Source organism: Amia ocellicauda, chromosome 4, assembly GCF_036373705.1.
Source record: "Amia ocellicauda isolate fAmiCal2 chromosome 4, fAmiCal2.hap1, whole genome shotgun sequence".
In the NCBI taxonomy this organism is placed as follows: Eukaryota; Metazoa; Chordata; class Actinopteri; order Amiiformes; family Amiidae; genus Amia; species Amia ocellicauda.
This window is the reverse complement of record NC_089853.1, coordinates 2,404,705-2,428,254: the sequence shown is the minus strand read 5'-3', so window position 1 is coordinate 2,428,254 and position 23,550 is coordinate 2,404,705. Positions and strand designations below refer to the sequence as shown.

General features: G+C 40.5%; 1 protein-coding gene across 1 annotated transcript in view; it reads left to right on the top strand.

Annotated features, from left to right (window-relative positions):
* Positions 1-13,876, top strand: part of kiaa1549la (KIAA1549-like a) — a 35,266-nt gene extending 21,390 nt beyond the window's left edge. Inside the window, exons 12-19 of the mRNA XM_066700481.1 lie at positions 672-856; positions 1,386-1,609; positions 4,379-4,511; positions 6,132-6,482; positions 6,592-6,689; positions 7,180-7,328; positions 7,730-7,878; positions 9,081-13,876. Coding sequence (XP_066556578.1) covers positions 672-856; positions 1,386-1,609; positions 4,379-4,511; positions 6,132-6,482; positions 6,592-6,689; positions 7,180-7,328; positions 7,730-7,878; positions 9,081-9,362 — 1,571 coding nt within the window. The 3' untranslated portion in view covers positions 9,363-13,876. The remainder of the gene's footprint in view (positions 1-671; positions 857-1,385; positions 1,610-4,378; positions 4,512-6,131; positions 6,483-6,591; positions 6,690-7,179; positions 7,329-7,729; positions 7,879-9,080) is intronic.
* Positions 13,877-23,550: the final 9,674 nt, after the last annotated feature.

Sequence of the window (23,550 nt, the reverse complement as noted above, 5' to 3'; positions counted from 1 at the left end):
TACAGATTCTCAATCAGATTCAAATAATCCACTCTAGGACATTCACTCTCTTGTTTTTAAGCCACTCCAGTGTCGCTTTGGCTGTGTGCTTGGGGTCATTGTCCTGCTGAAAGGTGAATCTCTGTCCCAGTATTAGATCTTTTGCAGACTGAAGCAAGTTTTCCTCAAGGATTTACCTGTATTTAGTACCAGTTAGTCGAAATAGTACAATTTTTGTTACATCGCACCACAGAATTTTTTGCCACATCTTTTTGCAAATTTCATGTGGGATTCTACATGGGCTTTTGTCAGAAATGGCTTCCTTCTTGCCACTCTTTCAGGTTTTTATTTTTAATTTATTTGTTTTTTTATCTCCCCATTTTTCCTCACATAGAAAGTGTGGAGTAGATTGTGTAGATCGAAGGAGGAAAGAAATCCCATTTAAATACATTAAAAATCAGGTTGTAACACAACAAAATGTGAAAAAGTCCAAAGGCAGTGAATACTTCCTATATAGCCCCTGTATATAATGGTGTATAAATAAAACTAAAAAGGACTGTTTAATATACTCTACTGTGCTTTCTTCTTCTTCTTCTTCTTTTTAGTTCTCATATAAATTGTGTTCTGTATTCTGCTTCATGATCAACTCTTTTGATGTGATTGTATTTGATTGAAAACCCAATGCTCTTCAGCACCAATGAGTGATGAAGAGGAGGGTGCAGTTCTGTTTGACCGAGTGTCCAGGTCTTCAGCAGATCCCTTCGACACATCCTCTGGGTCCCTGCAGCTAATCTCCATCAAACCCCTGGCAGTGCCCCCCAGCTACTCTCACCCTTCCTCTGACAGGAGCCAGGACTCGGCGGTGATCAACGGAGAGGTAAGTGTGCCAGCTTCCATAGCACTGTAACATAGAGGCTTCGGAGTACTGGGGACCACCTTACAATACAAACACCTTCACATTCACAGATTTGTACCGCAGTCACACTATTGTTCAATGCCTCATTCATGTTCTGCTCTTGTAATGCTGTGAAGAAAGTGTACTTAGAACTGCATTTACCGAGGCGTGAATGAATTAATGGATATTAACATAATAACAGTGTAAATGCAGGCTAGTTACAGTATTTTGTAAGTGTCTGCATCTGTCTTGAGGAGTGTTGTTATTGTGGTTTTGTTCTAGTGCAGAAACAGAAAGTCACAAGGTCAACTAACAAAAAACAAACACAACCACAACATCAGTTGTAAAGCTCATATCCCCATTTCTCATATAACAAAACCTGGCTCATTCAAAGAAAAGCATCCTGGCTGGTACTTGAAGCAGATTAGCTTTTGATTATTGCCGAGTGTCACGAGCTTGGAGAAAAAAAAAAAAAGGGGGAAAACCAGACAACTATGTTTCTCTTGCTCAGGTTAACATGGCTTTGAAGCAAAAATCAGACATTGAACACTACAGGAACAAACTCCGTCTCAAGGCCAAGCGGAAAGGGTACTATGACTTCCCTGCGATAGACAGCAACAGCAAGTCCATCACACACAGGCAGAAGCAGGAGTACGAAAAAGCACAAATGGAACTCAATAAGGTTTTAGACCCTGATGAAGAAATATCCTCCACATACGTTAAATCAAGAAGCAGGTAAGTCAGACTGTTTGAAATGTATGGCTCCGTAGGCTTGTGCTCTTTTTGTGCTTTCATTCAGCACACATTAAGATGAGGAATATTTTCCCCAAATGAGGCATTGTAAATACTATGTGCAGTTATAACCTTAATTAAATTGTTGTATTATTACATGTGGAGGGAAATGCATTTGCTACATTTGTTACCTTTGTCTGAAAGAATCAATTCCCCTTAGTCCAGGACTGAATGCATCTTTGAACAGATGAAGAGAGGATTGTGATGAATTTGGTTCCGGCATCGGACTATGAAACATTTGCAAATGAGTGGGAAGTGCTTTTCAGTTTGTAGTATCATGATAATGGATGTCTTTAATAATTTGTTATAGAGGAAGAGGGATTGTTGCTTAGTTCTGGTGCTGGGTGCTTTTACAAGAATTCATAACTACACGAATTTCATTATATTCTTCTTTTGCACGCAGAAATCTAAATCTGTTCGTTGACACGTAATATTGGAACATCAGAATTTCACCATCTTGTTAATTATATAAGTAGTGAAATAACTTATTTCTCACTGTCTGTGCAGTTGTTTGACTTTCTGTTTTATGATTTTAATGTGAATCAAAAACATACACTCACCTAAAGGATTATTAGGAACACCTGTTCAATTTCTCATTAATGCAATTATCTAACCAACCAATCACATGGCAGTTGCTTCAATGCATTTAGGGGTGTGGTCCTGGTCAAGACAATCTCCTGAACTCCAAACTGAATGTCTGAATGGGAAAGAAAGGTGATTTAAGCAATTTTGAGCGTGGCATGGTTGTTGGTGCCAGACGGGCCGGTCTGAGTATTTCACAATCTGCTCAGTTACTGGGATTTTCACGCACAACCATTTCTAGGGTTTACAAAGAATGGTGTGAAAAGGGAAAAACATCCAGTATGCGGCAGTCCTGTGGGCGAAAATGCCTTGTTGATGCTAGAGGTCAGAGGAGAATGGGCCGACTGATTCAAGCTGATAGAAGAGCAACTTTGACTGAAATAACCACTCGTTACAACCGAGGTATGCAGCAAAGCATTTGTGAAGCCACAACACGTACAACCTTGAGGCGGATGGGCTACAACAGCAGAAGACCCCACCGGGTACCACTCATCTCCACTACAAATAGGAAAAAGAGGCTACAATTTGCACAAGCTCACCAAAATTGGACAGTCGAAGACTGGAAAAATGTTGCCTGGTCTGATGAGTCTCGATTTCTGTTGAGACATTCAGATGGTAGAGTCAGAATTTGGCGTAAACAGAATGAGAACATGGATCCATCATGCCTTGTTACCACTGTGCAGACTGGTGGTGGTGGTGTAATGGTGTGGGGGATGTTTTCTTGGCACACTTTAGGCCCCTTAGTGCCAATTGGGCATCGTTTAAATGCCACGGCCTACCTGAGCATTGTTTCTGACCATGTCCATCCCTTTATGACCACCATGTGTACCCATCCTCTGATGGCTACTTCCAGCAGGATAATGCACCATGTCACAAAGGTCGAATCATTTCAAATTGGTTTCTTGAACATGACAATGAGTTCACTGTACTAAACTGGCCCCCACAGTCACCAGATCTCAACCCAATAGAGCATCTTTGGGATGTGGTGGAACGGGAGCTTCGTGCCCTGGATGTGCATCCCACAAATCTCCATCAACTGCAAGATGCTATCCTATCAATATGGGCCAACATTTCTAAAGAATGCTTTCAGCACCTTGTTGAATCAATGCCATGTAGAATTAAGGCAGTTCTGAAGGCGAAAGGGGGTCAAACACAGTATTAGTATGGTGTTCCTAATAATCCTTTAGGTGAGTGTATAATGATATAGCTAGAACACTATTTAGAAGCTACAATCATGGGTAGTATATTTTTGTTACCAGATTGACAGTAAACACCACTAGCTAATGTTCACTGTAATTCTACAGATCTTTCCAGTTTCCCATCATTTGTAGGGAAGTTCAGTCTTACCACTGCATTCAGATGAACATAACGCATCAACTCAACACCCCGTCAGACAATATGACTGACCTTTTCCAACTGAAAGGAGGAGAGGTGCATTCTGGGAATGCTGTGCATAATACCAAACACTAAAATCACCTATTAAATAAGACTAAGTGCCCTGTGGTTCATACATATCAGCATAGAAAATGTGTCTCTGTGTTACAGAAAGGCTTAATATTCATACTGCTGCTCACCATTTCTCCAGACGATTCAGCTAGGCATTCTGGCAACCTCTGCTCAAGTATTCTGCAAATTTATTAAAGTATTTACTGACAAAATCTGGGAGACGTGTATTAGATTAAAGATAATCCACACACCAGTAATTGAACTGTGTTTGTAAGTCTGGGGAAACTTGATGACAATATCATAGTACTTGCTTGTTCTACATCTATACCTAGGAGTGATTTAATTGAAGAATTTAAGTTTTATTCACTGAGTCATTCCCTTTCCATTTCCTCAATAACTGTGGCAGATAAGAGTGCCCTGTCATTTTTAAGGTTTAGTCTTGAATGTTTTTATTACCAAACAAGAAACACAAGCAGAGAGAAGTTAAAAAGAAGGTAGTGGTTTGTGTTCTGGAACGTTCACTCACTTAATTGAAATACCATTGCAGTCAATGGCAGACATTATGTATGTTTGCAATGAAGAGAATAATCCTCCTGTCCCAGAAAGGAAAGCGATGTCACGATTGTAAAATTAGCATATGCTTTACTTTTTAATGACAGTGAGTTCATAATGACCTGCTTTCAGACAATCACAAACGAAGAACCCTGCGTACCGAAGCAGGCAGTCGCTGAACAGCCCCAGCCCGGGCGGGACTGAGATGGACCTCCTGGTGACGAGAGATAGGCCGCGGCGAGGGATCCGCAACAGTGGATACGATGTGAGTCCTGGGGAACAAGTCATGTCAATCTACGCCCTTGTGTCTGCCTTTAAGCGTTCATTTGACATGGAACCAATTCATGTTTTAATTACTGTTAAGCTACCTGTATGCATGTGTGTAACTGAGACACAGTATTTCATTAAATACATTTAATCTGACTTTAAAGACTTATTAATAATTTAAAGCTGTATGTTGTCCTAGCACAGAGACAAGCATGCAAGGTAAATGCGTAATAAGATAACAGAATTGGATCAGCAGTTTCTGTTCTGCTGTTTAGCCAGGCACCTGTTTTGGTTTTGTACTTGTCTTTGGGAATTCGAGAAAATGCTTTCACAATTATGCTTTTCTAGCATGGTGACTGACAAGTTACCACAAGTCATTCAGTAGACAAGCCAAATATATACACGTTGCATATAGACCTTGGCTTAAACGTTTTTCTTGGTCTTTAAATGGTCTTGCAACAGAGACAAGAATGCTTTGTCCTTTGTAAATATTGTGTTAGTAAACATCGCTGGCAGGCAGTCACACAGTAACAATAGCAAATACTACATTGGTCATTTTTTTTAATTGTGAAAAAGACTGCTGCTGTATGTATATGTTAATCCTCCAAAAAATATTGCTAAGGGCCAGAGGACTGCGGATCCCCTGCTCCTGGTGTCTATATTCTGCAGGAGAACTGATTTATGAAGCTGGCTGTAATAGGTCTCCAGTGAATGTCTTACACCGAGCTTTTACAGACACTGGGAAATAGGGCAGTGGTTCCTATCTATCTGTCATTGGAAGGGAGGCCCATATCTTGGGTAATTTACTGGGGCATTTAATTATTTCTCTGAAATGGCTAGATTGATTTTGAGTGCTATAAATTCAGACCCTTTCAAATAATAATCACATAAATTAATAAATACGTAAAATAAAAACACACAATCTGTTCATGCTCAATCCACAGAGGTAGCCATGCTCAATTAATGTGGTGTGGGGGGCTGATGCCTTTTCAAAGGCTTTGAAAGGTCTTGACAAAGTTACGCTTTACCAATCAAAAGATTAGTTAAATTGGACTCTGAACTGTGAAGGTTGCTTCACTTTCCTCCTTTGATGTTCAATAAGACAATAGTAAGTTATTACAGGTCACTGGGAATTCTTCCACATGGAGTATCAGATGTGCTTGTTTGTCAAAATTGTGCAGAATATAAACATGCTTCCCGAAAATGTTTTTTTCTGATAGGATGAGTTCAGTCAATCTCTATGTCAGTGCAAGCTAGATTGCAATTAGATACAGGATATTTCCAGTGGTAGTTCCCCTCTGCAAGGCTGTTAAATTAGAAGGTTACATTCAGTTAAACCATTTAAAACATAGAAGTGAGAAAATTGTTCTGTTGCAACTTAACAAGATGAGGCGAAGCAAATAACTTCCTCATTGCTGTAATGTTTCAATAATTTCGGCCCTATGAATATCAGTGAACTGGATCTAATCATCAGTGATTCTAATGATAATACAATGGTTATGAATAGCTAATATTGTTTATCACAACAGACCAAATATTGTTTTAAATAATGGAAACAACCCTCTTAACTGGCCAAATCAAACTGAAACAAGAGTGTCTCTGTGTCTCTCTGTGGCAGACCGAACCCGAGCTGATAGAGGAGACCAACGTGGACCGTGCCGTTGGCTCCAGGGGCTACACCCGCAGTCGTCAGGTCAAAGGTCATTCGGAGACGTCCACCCTGAGCTCCCAGCCGTCCATTGACGAGGTGCGGCAGCAAATGCACCTGCTCCTGGAGGAGGCGTTCAGCCTCGCCTCGGCCGGCCACACCACCAACAATCGGCTCCAAGGGACGTACAGTCCCGGACAGCAGATACCGTACTCTGAAGTGGTGACGAGTGCCCCTGGCACCATGAACAGGCCCAGAGCAGGAGTTCAGTGGATGCCAGCCTACGGACCAGATGTGTACCAGTACAGTCTGCCAAGGCCTGTAAGCTCTTCATTGATGCCCTTTGTCTGTCTCTGCATGCATATGTTTGCACAGTCCGAGACACGCTGTGCTGTACTCATGCCTGCTCACTTGTCTTTCCCTCGGTAAGGCCTTCAGGTTCACTCAGCTTCCTGACATGGCGATGGGCTCCCCACCTCCCCCCATACCCCCTAGGACTGGGCCGGCAGTAGTGACATCACTGCGACGGTAGGAGGACACACTCCAGATGTGTCCAGACAACGCCCTACTTTTCTGTTGGACACTTACATGAGCTGGGGGACAACTTGCCATATATATATATAGATATATAATGTTTTTTTCTTTTCATTTTGCTTTGCATCTAGTTTCATTTTAGAAAGATTTAATTAATATGTGCCTTCCATGTAATGTGTGAGTTAACTGATGCCTGATGTACGCTCAGTTTCTTGTGTAAATTCCTGTTTCAATTTGATTTCAAATTTTGGTAAAAAACTAAATATTCAGAAGAGCATTTTATGAAATAGATGTTAACTTTAATGATAACAACAGTAACAACCACAGCAACAGCAAAAGCAACCAAACCACAACATCAATAGCACTAATAACTAGGCATCACAATTCACAGTTACAGTTGCATTCACACCTGAGGTTTTGTGAGGTCCATGCGCCTCCCTGTGGTCAGAAGGATGTATAACCTGATCTTTGTTTTTGCGGTTAGATCCTCCTCAGATATTGGGGCGAAAAACAGGACATCAGAATCCGCCGTCCCTGAGCAGCAGAGTCAGCACGACAGCGCCTCCTACGTGCCGATCACCAGAGCCCCGGTTCCCTCTGCCACTGTGGAGCAGCCCATTTCAAACTACTCAGGTGAGATGATGACTGTCACATATTAGACTGTCTTTCTTTATGTTTTCTCTTTTGTGTTGTTTCTGTTTGAGTTTTACTACCATCTTCTCTAATGGGATGAGAGAGGACTTTGCCATCCAAGCAGAGAAAATTGTAGTAAAATAATAATACTGAAAATATCCAAGGTGTTATGAATTTCATTATGGTGGTGGTCTCCTGTAAGTACAGTAGTCTGCCCCTTTACCCCAGCAGCTAAACAAGTCTGTGTAACTGATTATCCTGGAATATGTTGTGATCTTTTGCTCACACAATGATGGAAGCTGAGGCACTCAAGTTCATCAAATTCAACTTTGTTTGTTTTTTCTGTCAACTCGTGTTTGGTGGACATTGCCTTTGACAGTTGCCATTGTTGCCTTCCCTAGGAAACCCAGCACCAGCAGTTTATGCGATACCAGCAAACCGGCCTGGATACACGGGCTACTTCATCCCCACCCCCCCTGCCCCCTACAGGAGTCAAACCTGGATGCCATACCCCCCCGAAGGAGACGTGCCCAACCAGTGGGCCGAATCTGTAAGACCACATTCATTTTTATCAATTTAAATTTAAAATAAACATAAACTCCATTAGTTTTAAAGTAGAAAGGATTTTTCTCTGGTGTTAATCGGTAATGGTCTTGTGCACAATTTTCTTTATTTGTACAACTCATTCGGGGGGGCACACTTATGTCATGCACCCAGATTAGTCCGGTTTATTCTAGGCACAGTAGTGTGTAGCATTATCTTTGAAGATAGGTCATGATACAAGTGGATTAAATGCATCATCCCATTTGAAAGGGGTGAGTGAACAGATGCAATTGAAGACTTGTGTATTCATCTTTGTGTAAAAACCAAAACCAAAACTCAAGCTCAATATAAAGCTACAAAGCCACTTGATTGACAGTAAGCAGCAGCAGAGTTTAAAACTTTGGTGCACTGGCTTATGAAGGTTATTGAAAACATGCAGCTCTTGCAATGTCAGCCTGGATGCAGACTGTGTAGATACTTCTCTTCATGAAGAATTGGTTGTTTTTGTTTTTGTTGTTGAGTACATGCTACAAAATGTTAATAATAATGAAAGAATAAATAATAAAAATCACGATGATGATAGTAATAAGTAAGGGATTTTAGATTAAAAGCAACACCCGGACAGAAGTTATCCGAGTGCTGTATGGCTGTGCCGTGCCAGCTTGTCACTACAGATAATGTTTGCCTCGGGCTCGACCTGCATGGCTGACTGCCAGTGGGGAACTCAGCCAGGCTGCCCTCATCGCTGTGGCAGTGTGGAGCTTCGTCCAGCCCTTCCTCAGAAACCAAGGTGTTGCTGATTAATTTGTTTTGCCAAGCATGCCCTTTAAGGGAAACTTCACAACCTGCATTTTTGTGGAGGGCAAGCGAAATTCAAAGGCTCCCTTGCTGTTATGCCAAGCTTAAGCTTTCCTAAGCTCACGTATCTGGAAACTCTTAAAACAAATGTCGTTTTAACACAATAGAAAATCACAGGAATTAGGCAAAACAGACACACTTAAAACAAAATCTGCCCATAATACAGTGGGAAAGAGGGCTCATAAGAATTGAATCCTACAACTAAAAGTGGCTAATGTTGTGAGTTGCAAATTCCTTGGCCTTTGCTGTAACATGTTTGTTTGACTGCAACGTGTACAAAATGATAAATCTTTAAGTCTGCTCTGTTATGTGCATTCACCTTTAAAATAGTCGGAACAACTTCTGTTCTAGGTTCCCCTTCCAGGCTACGTGGAGGCCTATCCCCACTCTCGATACCAACAACCCAGCCCCCCGAGGGTCCCTCGCCACTACAGCCAGGCCTCCCCCGTGCATCGCTCGCTGGAGCACCCTCCCACGCCCTCAACCGCTGCCTCCCAGCAGAGCCTGACAGAGAACGACGCCTCAGACCCCTCGCTCACCAACATCTCCACCGCTGCACTCGTCAAGGCAATAAGGGAAGAGGTGGCCAAACTCGCCAAGAAGCAAACAGACATGTTTGAGTTCCAGGTCTAGCGGAGGGCTCGTCGCAGGGATGGCCGCCCGAGGTTAAGAGGTGCGCTGTGTCCCCTGAATCACTGCTTCTGCACTCCTGACTCGAGTCCTCATTCCCTCCATCGCTACCTGTGGAAGAGTCGTAAGTTCAGCTGTTGTGACGTGCTGATGCTGAAGGCTGTAGCCACCACCGATTCCTTGGTTTGTTTTTCATGCGAGGACTTGCCTGACGTTTTATCTATTTATTTTAGTTGTTGAAAACAAACTGTACAGAATCCTTTTGTCTTTAGTATTTTGGAATTGTATGTGTTTATTTATTTAATTTTTCTATGTTGGTGATTTGTTTTCCATGAAAAAAACAAAAACTAAACAAAACTGAAATAAGATCATGATGTGAATTATAGAGATCAGGAATCAACAAAACAAACCCTGCAAATCAGACGTATTTAGGAAGTAATGCATTTCATTCATGTGTGCAGTGTTTCGATAATTCAAAAGATTTAAAAATCTTGCAGGGCATTGAGACGTAATTTTGGCACCATCCTACAATGTGAAATTTTAAAGCAATTGTTTTTATAAAAAGAGAGACTATAAAATGAGACATATGCATTGTTTGTAAATTAAAAAGAGAAATTGTTTCAACAATTATATATATATATCATATGCATATACACACACATATATTTATATATAGACATGAGAACATGGATTATCATGAATTAATGTGCAGCTTTGTGATTGATGCCATGAATTCAGGAAGTGCTACACTTTAAATAAAAAATCAGCAGTTTATTTAAATAATTTAAAATGTAGTGTGATAAAACCTAATAGATAAATATTGCAGGCACTCTGACATTAATTAAATTGAGTTTTGCCTAATTAGCATTCGTTAGTTACAACCCCAATACTTGATGCTGGGTTTCCATAGTGTAGAAGCAAATGTCAAACCTAAACAGAAAATATGCAGATTTAAATGTAGTGTTGGCAGGTGAGACAGAGACAATGTCACTGCTCCAGCATAACAGCGTGACACACTTCTCTCTAGTGATTGACCATTCAGAGCAGCTGTTGGTCTGGCTTTTCTGGAAGGAATGGATTGGCCTGAGAAGCCACCAAATTTCAAACCCATCTTTTTTTCAGTTTTCCTTACTGGCATTACTCTGATGGAACAATCTCACAGCTGGTTAAAGCTCACTGTTATTGTTATTGTCCGTCTTCATATTTTTTTAAGTGTGTGATGTAAAGAGCCCTTTTATATATGCCAAAATCAGAACTAAAATCTACAACAGTGCTTTAGTTATGATCAGTCTTTTCCCAGTGCATCTTGATCCATAATGTTTGGTTGCCACCTGTGTACTTTGTTAAAAAGCTGTATTTATAGTTAAATGCTTAATTTTGTCAAGTGATACTCACTAGTCTTATAAGATGATAAGGTTTTTTTGATGTTAAATGCAACATCTTTAATTCTGAGTGTTTGATTTGCGGTAGACTTATGTGGTGCGTAAAGATGGGCCCTTTTGTGGGATAAGGAACTTCAGTCAAATTCGGAAGTGAAATCCATGTTGCAGTAATTGATGTGCTCGTCTGACTTAACTGAATAACTTGGTATTGCGATGCGAGTTCTTTGAAAAGGGGGAAAAATATGTATTTACTTTTTTAACACTTTTATTCAGCTTTATTTCAGTGCAGAGTTGAATAAAATATTTTATATTTTTTTATTTTTTTATTTTTTGGAAACAACAATGTTAATACCTTCAACTGTGGCACGTTTATCACTGACAGCAATATCTGTTGAGCTTCGGAATGAAAGTTTTAGAAAGGTAAATAGTAATCATAGACATTTCTTTGCACGGTTACCAAAATTAAAGGACAATAACAAAGGCACTGAAGAGATATGAGAGGAGAGCAGGGGAGAGCAGGAGAAATGAACAAGCGGTGGGTTGGAACCCATTTTGTGTGAACTTATTTCCTCAGAAAACCAGCATCACTGCCAGTAATGGCTGCTGTTGTGGAGTTCTGATTTAGTGCAAGCCGTGCCAAATACCTTTTCACTAATGTTCACTTTCATCCTCCTCAGTTCCTGGATTCTTTGTAATGCAGCGTAAATATACAAATTTAGTATTTCAATAAGGGGCCGGATTGAATCAATACTTTGACCCACCTGCTAACAGAAAACTACAGAACTCTTCTGAGTTGCGGCTTCATTTTCATAAGATGCCACTTTCTTCTAATCATACATGTAACCGCTATGATGTACAGGTTTGTAGTTTGCTATTAGCGGGTGGGTCAAAGTTTTGATTTAATCCGGCCCAAGGTTTATTTGGGACATTTAGGGACTGAGGAGGTTGTGTTGAAAGAAAAGCAAATGTGAATAATAGTGAATTCTTCCTTTCATGGACATAAGTATCATAATTTACATTTTTATATAAATTCTGCAATGGAGTATACTGTATGTCTAAACAATGCGTATTTTAAAGTGATTGGCATGTATTTGAAGAAAAGAATGCTTTTGTGCATGAAACCCCAGAATTTACGAAAAAAGGGCTTTTTATATGTAGTTTTAACAGTTTAGGACACTGTCATTATTTCCATTGAACTGGTACAGGTATTAGAGTCCTCATTTTAGTTATACTCCATATAGTGAATTCAGATTGCAGATTGTGAATGTTTGTAAGAATTTATTTTATTGTAAATGATTGTACTGTATCTCATAAATGAAACTATGAAATGCACTTTACCTTTTAAACATATATTCATATTATTACATTTAAAGAAATGTATGTTGGGGGTTGGGGGGTAGGAAGGGGTCATTTTGTGGTACTTAGAAGAAGAAATTACAGTAAATCTCTCACAAAGAGCAAAAACACCAGGCCTGCAGTATCAATGCAAATATGTATCGTGATATATAATACCAGATATTCAAGCCAACTCACGTTTATCTTTTAGTTTTGTTTTCACTAGCAACTAAATGTTGACAGTTACATATCAATTTGTAAAATACCCAACCTGTGCAACATTACATGCTATTAGGTCACAATGAATGAAACAGAACTGTCATATTTATTTGAAGGTCAAAATCCAATCCTTTAAAGATTTTTAGTCCAGAATATGATGGTATGATTTCAAGAGCTCTGTTTCTAATGTTCCCCATGAGGAGGACATCTTGGGTTTGCAGAAGTGTCATGGCTAACTGCTGACTAGCTTCCTCATGTTCATCTTGCATGGTGTTCTTTAGCATTTTCTTTACGCAGTGATGTATTTGAATAACTGCTTTTATTATTATACTGTTTTAAATTAAATGCAGTTACTTGTGGCTTCTGCAGAAAGCATTTGTTTTACCAAGGTCTTGTCATCTGACCAAGGTCTCCTGTAACTAGTAATGGTATGGTCCCTATTTTCCATTTGGCCATACATTTTGGAAACCATCCACCTCAAACTAAATGAGTTACACAGGCACTTGCTCACAGGGAAAATCAGGCCCTATATGTTTACAAAGTGGTCTAAGTCAGGATCAATAAAGAAAACCTGTATGCAAATATAACGTATGAGGTGAAACTTGCCAAAGGATACTTGCCTGTTCCTGGTTTATTTTGTCATTGACTTTATTATTAAGTTGTCAATTTTAATTGTGTGGCCAGACCCCATGTACAGTTATTTTATTTTTAAAGTAATAAAATGTCATCCCAAATTATATGTGTATGTATGTATATGGAATTTTTTTTTATATACACTCACCTAAAGGATTATTAGGAACACCATACTAATACTGTGTTTGACCCCCTTTCGCCTTCAGAACTGCCTTAATTCTACGTGGCATTGATTCAACAAGGTGCTGAAAGCATTCTTTAGAAATGTTGGCCCATATTGATATGATAGCATCTTGCAGTTGATGGAGATTTGTGGGATGCACATCCAGGGCACGAAGCTCCCGTTCCACCACATCCCAAAGATGCTCTATTGGGTTGAGATCTGGTGACTGTGGGGGCCAGTTTAGTACAGTGAACTCATTGTCATGTTCAAGAAACCAATTTGAAATGATTCGACCTTTGTGACATGGTGCATTATCCTGCTGGAAGTAGCCATCAGAGGATGGGTACACATGGTGGTCATAAAGGGATGGACATGGTCAGAAACAATGCTCAGGTAGGCCGTGGCATTTAAACGATGCCCAATTGGCACTAAGGGGCCTAAAGTGTGCCAAGAAAACATCCCCCACACCATTACACCACCACCACCAGCCTGCACAGTGGTAACAAGGCATGATGGATCCATGCTCTCATTCTGTTTACGCCAAATTCTGACTCTACCATCTGAATGTCTCAACAGAAATCGAGACTCATCAGACCAGACAACATTTTTCCAGTCTTCAACTGTCCAATTTTGGTGAGCTTGTGCAAATTGTATCCTCTTTTTCCTATTTGTAGTGGAGATGAGTGGTACCCGGTGGGGTCTTCTGCTGTTGTAGCCCATCCGCCTCAAGGTTGTACGTGTTGTGGCTTCACAAATGCTTTGCTGCATACCTCGGTTGTAACGAGTGGTTATTTCAGTCAAAGTTGCTCTTCTATCAGCTTGAATCAGTCGGCCCATTCTCCTCTGACCTCTAGCATCAACAAGGCATTTTCGCCCACAGGACTGCCGCATACTGGATGTTTTTCCCTTTTCACACCATTCTTTGTAAACCCTAGAAATGGTTGTGCGTGAAAATCCCAGTAACTGAGCAGATTGTGAAATACTCAGACCGGCCCGTCTGGCACCAACAACCATGCCAGGCTCAAAATTGCTTAAATCACCTTTCTTTCCCATTCAGACATTCAGTTTGCAGTTCAGGAGATTGTCTTGACCAGGACCATACCCCTAAATGCATTGAAGCAACTGCCATGTGATTGGTTGGTTAGATAATTGCATTAATGAGAAATTGAACAGGTGTTCCTCATAATCCTTTAGGTGAGTGTATATATATATTTGAATTTGACTTTTTGTTTTGTTCTTGTGTTTGTTTCCAGTCATTCAAACACTGGGAGAAGTATCTTTTGAAACATCTATTCTGAAACTTGCCACCTACCAATCTGTAACTGCTGTTATCATCTGTACACTACTGATTATATCAATTTGTGTTTATTTCTTCAAACATGCTGGCCGATTTCATTTGTATAAATGAACATCTTTGCACATTAGTGCTTCATTATAAATTAAAATAATGAAATAATTAAAAAACAATGACTGAAAGATATATATTTTAATGGAATCACTCAAAAGAGCCCAATAAAAGTGTTGTTCAGATAACAAGCTGGTGTATTGGTCTTCTTTGGAGTTGGACTTTCTAAAAGCACATGCTGTGGAATTTGCAATCCACCTACTCTTCCATAATAATTTATAAGTCATAATTATGTCCTGAAAATCAGCTCAAAATTAAAATGACTGTTTTCACTACCTAGCTATCTCAATAAACAAACACAAATACCAACATAGAACCTGCCATGACATCTCTTTAATGTTCAAACATCTCCAAGACATCCTCATTGGAATAGCATTCAAAATGCATTGAAAATGTATTTAGAATATCTGCTTTTTCCTACTCTGAATCTCTTGCATCTTTTCATCTTTTAAGGTCTTCAGAAAAAAATCTACAACAGATAATCATATAAATAAATTAGTTTCATGTCGAGTTGAGTTTGTTATGAAATTATTCAAGTATAAAACTGCTTACGACATATTCCGCATTTATGCAAAAGCGAATAGTTTGGAAGACATTTTCTGTAATGAAGCTACCCGTAGGTTCCTTCAACATTATTATTAGTAGTAGTACACAACATGACCAATAATCTTTTGATTCGTGTTTCCCTATTAGCAGGCTGCAGTAATGCCATAGAGACGCCTGCCGGGTGTTTGCAGGTGCGTGTGTTGTGCGCCAGTGCGCCAGTGTGCCAGTGCGCCAGTGCGCCAGTGCGCCAGTGTTGGGGCAATACCGCGCCCTGGAGGCAGTGCCGTGTCCAGGCTGCTCAGTGCGCCGCGCACACACCGCTGTGTTCAGAGCCCCGGCTGCAGTGCGGTAATCAGTCAGCATCGCTAAACCGCATTGGCCACATTTCAGCAGGTTTGCAAAAGTTGTCAGTCGTCTGTGTGAGAAGAGATGTCAGACATTTACTACAAACACAAACTCGCAAACACACCCCGGTCGCACATTTCCTCCCCCACAGAAATGTTAGGTGAAAAACAGATGTAAGAAAGGAAATGTATGTAACAGGATTGTGGATTGTATTGTATGTAGACACGGTACTTCTGTTCGCGTGTGCTTGTGAGCTATTTAAGACCAGGCGGGCAGATACACGCTCTGCTGTGGTGAGGATGGTTGCGTGTCTCTGCAGACCCGCACCGCCGCGCCGGGCGCTTCACAGGGCGCTGGCTGCTTTGCGTGGCAGAGCCAAAGCGGAGACAATGCTGAAGTGGTGGATTTTGTGCCTGCTGCCCACAGACCTCGCCATTCCCGACACTAAACATGGTAAACCTGATGTATTATCATGAACATATCTTTTTTAAATGCCAGATCCACTAAGAAGCGACAGCTTGACGAGCTACAATGCAGCGCGATGCAGGCACTTCACTTCGTTACATGTCTGTTGTAAGACAGTAGCAACAAGTGACATTGAAGTACTTTAGACTTGGATTATAGACACATGCATGCGTAATTGTCAGATTTAATATCACTGTAATGATTCTGCGTTGGTGTGTTATGTCTGTTATGGTTTTATAATGTATAGCTCCATTGTTGTAATTTGTTGGATTTGTATTGCTAATATTCAAAATGTTATCAAATGCGTCCTTATTATTATTATTATTATTATTATTATTATTATTATTATTATTATTATTTATATCTTTGTAGATTTACAAAATATAATCACAATACACAGTGCAATTCAAGGCATAATACATTTTACAAATTCACAGTTTACACAAGAGTATATGAGATATACAGTAACAATATATAAGGTCTTACATCCTAGAATGGAAAAGCTGATTAGTCAACTCAGAACAGGTTGGTTTGTTTTTAAATTTAGTTGGTTTAGTTAACCAACAGGTACAAAATTGTAGAAAAAAAATCCTTTAGAAATGTAAGAAAATTAATTATTAAAGAACATATGTCATGGTTGTTCACTAATCTGGACAAAAATATTTGCCTTTCCTGGTGTTGTCTTTATTGCCACCTAGTGGAAGAATAAAGACTTTGTGCCTTTTTTTCCTTCTAAGTTTTACTGTGCTTTATGTTAGACGTCATATTATACATGTTATTTATTTTACGTAATTATTTGAAATAACTGCATTTATTTCTTAATTCAGAGGATTTTCTAAATATGCTGTTAATTATAGTCACCTTGAGTAATATGAATGAATCCACTAACACTAAGAAACAAACAAAAAACCAATATGATCACTTGGCTGTCCCTAAAATATCTCTTCATATCGCAAATGTGGATCTCAGTCTCATAACGAGGTTTATTCCTGCCCTGTGCTAGATGTTTATCAGGGATTTTTGTTTCTGATGATCATATTAATATGTTTTTGAGGAATAAGTATAAACAGACGTGATTTTAAAGTCTTTATTCTAAACCAAATTCAAATGTATTTATTTCTTTATGTTATAACTGTTATGTATGTGGGAATTTGCTCTGCAGGCAGGGTTAGCAAGGCTTTGGGAAGAAGGTTCCGCAGAGATGCTGAGATCTCCAATCTATATGATCTTACTTCTTCAATAAGGCCCACTACAGCAACACCTGTGACCGAAACATTGGAAGAATACAACTTGGAAAACTTCACACCAGGAACGTCTTTGGAACTGTTTTCCCTTCTCCCTACTGAGAGTGTTTTTAATCTTCCTTTGGATCAAAACGCCAGCACCATGCCAACTGACAGCGCCGCACACGTGAAGCTGACATCATCGTTTCAAGGGTTATCAGTTCTCTTGGAATCCATACCTTTTACAAACACAGAAAGATCAGACGCTGGGCTGTCCCTCCCTGTGATATCCAGAGGTGCAGAACATTCAAATTACTTCACTTCCTCACATTATGTACTTGCCACAGCAGGGGATTACAAATTACATTCAAGCACACTGCAGACAATAATTACAGCCCAAGAAGAAATAGAGTTAAACCTGAATCTGCTGGTTCCCTCATTTGTGAATGCCAATAGCAATGAAATTAATAATGGGAAGAATGTTAATTCCCATCCTGAAGCTCCGGCTTTGACTTCTGGTGTATCAGATCAGAATTATGGCAGAGCCGTAATTTCTTTAGATATTTCCCTAATGACCTCAGATGCCAAGTTTATTGATGATCAAGCTTCTGAAGAACTCCTCAAGTTCTCTCATGTGCATTTAACTGATCAGTCTGAATTGCCTCCTCAGGCATTGAGCATTAAAAGTATGAGGTTGCAGTCATCTGGCTCAGATGAGATTATAATGAATCCTCTAATGTCCCGCACTCTTTCTATGTCAGATAAAAAGCTGATGTTAACTTCAGATGGAAACTTGTGGAAAAAGTCAGACACAATTTCAACGTCATTGGCATTGGATTCATCAATCTCTGGTTTTACAGAAACAAAAACTAATTTGGAAATAACAAATACATTACCAGAAGAGGCATCACCATCTACCAGTGACAACACAGACTACTTTGACGACCAGATTTTCTATGACCTACTGGAGGAGGTGCCTTATATAACTTCTGCTGAAGTTACACCCAATATTTTCACACAGTCCCCGGTAACCCGCTATTTAGACAGCACCTACAGAGCTGCATTAAGTGAAACTGATATGAGGAGTTTGCAGCAGTCTTTAGTGGGCTTTTCGACAGGAGATTACGGTGTAAGTTTCTTATCTGGAGATGCAACAGCTTCTCAATCTCGCAGCAGTGGTGCATTGCACCACAATGAAGTGTCAGCTTCAAATTGGTTTCCTTCACAGGCTGTGGAAACGTCACTGGGAGACGACAGCCTTCAGTTTCCAGTTTCTTTCAGTGACTCTAAAAAAGTAATTTCTGACTTCAATGGTCCAGTAATGGATTCAAGAATATATTTAAATGATATTGCAATTTCCATTGACAGCTCCCCGGCTGAGGTATTATTATCCATAGCCACAACACATTTAACAGTGGTGACAAGCTCAATTTATGATTTAGCTGGTAATGATCTCGGCATGGTATTTGGTAGTATGCAGTCTGTTATGTCTCCTTTTCACAACAAAACGGTATCATTGGGAGACAGTGAATCTGTGCATTCTGGAGGTCCAGGCCTTTACACTGAGGCCATAAGTCCCTTCTTTTCACTTGATTTGGCACTTTCACCATCATACAGTGAAGCCTTGAAGAGCACTTTGAATATTGATTTATTGGAATCCTGCTTCACCTCATTGGACTGTGTCAGCGGACAACCCCAGACGCCTGCTGCCAAATCATCACAAAACATGTTGCTTTCAGCCATTGCAAGCACACCATTGTCTTTAACATCAATATATCAGGACAACAAGGAAAGCATATCGGCTATATTGCCAGTTTCGGTTGACACATCAGGACAGACATCTTCTCTGAATAGCAGGGACCCTCACCCAGTAGAAGATTCTGCTCTCTCCTTCAGAAAATCTGTGCATTCAGAGTTTTATCCCTTAAATCATGTTTCAGAAACATATGTGTTAGAGAAATCTGTTTCCTCTTTTGAAACTGCTCTAGAAATAGGTAGCTATTGGACATCATTTGAATCAGGGCAGCTGCACTCTGAAAGACACGAAGGTTTGATATCTCAATCTTGGTCACAGGTGTCAAGTTTTTATTCGGGCATGATAACTGCTACATCTGTTATGTCTTTTTCTGAGCTCCCAGTGACCTCAGTGGGGAGTGCAGATAAATCTCAAGCTGGCACTTCTTCAGACTTTTTTTCCATCTGGCCTTCTATGGTCACAGAGACCGTCTGTGCAGCCTGTCTGGATGATAAACTAAAGTCAGAATCTCTCTCTACCACTGTGTTGACAGCTGCAAGTTCAAGTGCATACACACCAGGGGGCAGTGTTGATCACTTCTCTCGGGTTTCTGAACAGCTGAAGTCAGCTACGGCTGCTGCAGGAGACTTATTTGCATCTATGAGAAATTTGCAAGACAGTTTACACTCAATAACACCTATTGATTCAACCCAAAACATTTTACGAAGCATGTTCCAGCTGGAGACTTCATCTGGGGGTGCAGGTCCACAGCAGAACCAAGCAAAACCTTCCGTTCCTGAATTACCCACCTTCCCGAGATCAGCAGTAATGACTTTCTCCGCAGGGGTGTCAGCATTCATCACAATGTCTCTCCCAGATGCAGAAAATTTGTCTTCTGTGACAAAAACAATCCTGTCTCTTGCTGCGGAGGGCACCGTGGGAAGCAAGGGCTTGTCAACTTCATTTTCACCTGCCTCGTCTCTCTCTGCCCTAAGACAATCCGCGGTGCCATTAAAGTCGTCGCCTGCTGCTATTACTGGTTTCTCTCTCCCCGGAAAAGACTATTCTCTTGCCTTACCAGTCACTCAGACATCACTTTCCCCGAAGCAGTCCTCGTTATTTCACACTAAAAGTTCTCCAAGTCAACAGTTTTTCCCAAGCTCTGATTCATCCTCTGTCTTCACGCCTTCCACGAGCAACATAGCATTCATTAGTGGCTCATTACTTCCAGCAGCTCCTAGCGGTGCATTTAACGGGATAAGCTCAAATGTTAAACTTGCAGGCCTTCCAGTATCTACCCTGCTTAGTACAGCACCAGCTCCTATGGTACAGGATTTTAAGGCCACAAGCTTTGCCATAGTGGTAACCTCAGTTTCCCTGTCAAATCACACCTCAACTGATGCTCCATTTGCGGCTACAATGCCAGCACCTGCTCAGGTCACTAATCGAACTCCGGAACCTCAGCTAGTTCAAACAGTGTCAACATTAATGCCTTACACAGTCTCCAATGCGTCCGAACCGTCCACGGTCTCAGCACTGCCCCCCTCAGTTCAGAGAGAGCATTTGCTGGCAATCACCCTGCGAGTCAACATCTCCGTGAACATCTTCGGTGAAGGTTTTCAGAGTGCAGTGAAGAGGGGGCTGCTGGTGACGTTTCTCCAGGCACTTGGGACAAATGTGACAAGCACCAGAAATGCCCCAGAAGTTACAGTATGTATTCACTCCGTATTTCATGAGATTTATTATTGAATTATATCTTGTTACTTTTATAACTGTGGCTCTTATCACCTCTTCAATTAGGACACATTTGTTCAGCATGGGATTTATCACTGTAAAAGGGGAATCGGTTTCTTTACCTCAAACCAAGCGTGGCTAAATGATTGCAGTTAGAAGTGGCAATGCGGAAAAAGATTTAATGGCGGGAAGCGGTTGTGAAATATGCTTGTGCAGGCACTGAATCCAGGCCTCTCATGCCCTCAGTAATGAGATTGTGGTCATGAAGTTCAATTAATTAGATAAGCGGATTGATTTTTCCTGCACCCAAATTAAAATAGACTGGAGGCATGTTGTCACCAATATTCAAAGCATGGACTTAGCGAAGGTTTAAAATCCCAATCAACTTTAGATGTTCAGAAGTGACCTGAACTTCAAAGTACAAATACAAAAATCAGATTATGGAAGGACGAACACCGCGACAACTCAGTCTGACGAAGCAATTAAAGGCACAGAGGTGCTTGGTTCGTCCAGATCTCCACAGTCAAGGAGCAGCGGTGTTCGGTCACATGTAGAATCTCCAGTGAGGACAAATCAGAACATTATGACGGGGTGAACTCAAATATATTAGGTAAAACATCATGTAAGCAATCTAAATTAGTTGGAAATCACATATAGTTTGTCTAAAATGACCAATTTTGAAAGTTAATTAGATTTTTGTTTTAGTATGCTTAATGATAAGGTATTGACAGAATTGTGTAGAATAACATTGCCTGATTATTTTTCTGCAGGTGGAGATTTTCTCTCTCAGCAGACTCAGTGGAGAAGAAGTCCATATAGAGTTTGTTGTTTTCAGGGATGGGAAACCACTTAAAGCTGTAGATGTTGAAGCAATATTTAACAGACTTCCAAACCTTATTGGCACCTTAAATGAAAACCTGCCTTACCAGGTAAGAGTTCTCTTAGATAGACTGCATTATGAAAATGATGTACACTAATTAGTGTATCAGGTTTTGCATGTGAAATAAATATATTTGACTATTTAAATATTGCAAACGTAATGATGTGGTGTGGTGCTACTCCTCTGAGGAAATGTAAGAACGATTTAAATTATTTTATGATGGCAGGTAGTTTTTAGGGGGATTTATCTTTTTATGCTTATATTTGAAGAGCAAAAAAAATCTACTTGTCAAACTGTGCTGCTTAAACCATATTGTGGGCAACAAAATTGAAAAGACATTAGAAAACAAGAAAGCAAAATGGGTTCTATACTACAATCTACTTTTGGCAAGAAACTGTCTTTATACCAAAACAACTGGGACAATTTAGACAGCAAAGTGAAGTCGAGAAACATGCAATTTCACAGTTTAATACATTCCCCTTTTTTACGGGGTGGGAACAGAGGTTTAGGGGTGGAAGGAAAATAATTTTTTGATAAGGTAATCTGTACTTTGCATCAACTAAATACATGTTTAGTGCTTGGGAGATGAAGAAGAATGCGGTGGCAGAATATTAGTGATGGACTGAAATTGAATCGTTGCAGGTGGTGAAGGCTCCATCAGCAGTGACTGCCACCCCATTACCTTCGATAGCAGACTTCACAGGCTGGTTAGCTGCCGTGGTGCTGCTGGCGGTCCTCTGCGTCTCGCTTTTGTCCTTTCTCATTCATTATGTCAAGAAATCAGGGAGAGGAGGAGGAGGAGGAGAAAGGGTGACGGCTGCTCCAAGTTGGGCAGTCACAGATTCCAAGAAGGTAAGGTGGGGGTCAAAAAAACACAAACAAACAAACACAAACAACATATGATAATGAGAAGTCAGGATGAGATTGTCAATCCTGTGTTGAATGCCCTTGTCTCGTCTGTCTGTAAATGATGCTATCCATGCTGGAGAGAGGATCAATGGGGGTCTGGTAATGAGCCAGTGTTCCCAGCATGAAGCCAGTCAGCAGACAGCTGTGATGGAGTGAGGTCAGTGTCTCCAGCTGATTGTGGCCTCAGTGGTCAACAGGTGTTGCTGTTTCAGTTTTTGGTATTGTGTTTCAGCCTCTGTCAGCAAGCGAGTGCTGTCTAGGCACCGACTAAACCAAGTATGGTCAACTCCCTCCCCTGCTGCCGGAGAGCTGCGGACACATCTAGGTTTAGGTCCACGTTTCTAATGAAGTTTTTGGTTACTTAGTTGAATTGGTCAAAATTGTAATTTGTTCAGAAATATTTCACAAATAGCTAGCACCGATGACTGTTTATTTTTTTAATTTTTTTTAAAGGACAGATTTCAGATTATTTCACTCTTTAACATGCACTGTTAAAAGTGTAGACCTTGCCCTCCACAGGCATGAGGAAGCCCAGGCTCATTTTGACCCCACCTTGCCCTCGATCAGCTGTACACCTTGTGGAACCCTGGTTACAGTTGGGGATGACAGAGCCCAGATTTCAACTAGTGGTATCTGGCATTTCGAGCACAACCTGCACTCCTGACAGAGGCCTTTATGGATGACACACTTCAATGCCTCTTAAATGGCTTTCTGTGACGATCAAGCCTTGGCCATCGTTGGCTGGCACATTTCCTTAATGATGTGTCTGAGACACAACTTTGTTGTTGCTGTTGATGAGGATGATGTTTGCTTAATTGTACTCTTTGAATCCCCCCCAGAAAAGCTGTACAGAATAGCAACGTTATAAGAAAATCAGACGTAGCAGCAGTCTCAGTAAATACGAGGCTGGAGGCCTTTCAGCGGTGCTGGTTCAGCTACCGTACACGAGCTGGGAGTCCAAGTGTAATAAGAGCGCTGTAATCTCGTCTCGGTAATTAATGAATAATCATTAAAAGACAAACAAGGGGGAATACAAGACCTCGGCGTTCAGTGTATGATCAAAATATACGAGTAAATCTGTTAAGCTTATTTTCTTTCTTTTTTTTATGAAAAAAGGTTTTTTCTAATAATGAGTGCAGCAGTTCACAGATCTAATCTGCGTTGGCACTGAAACGGAAAGCTTAAAGCTTGCCGTGTCTACACAGATCTGACAAGGG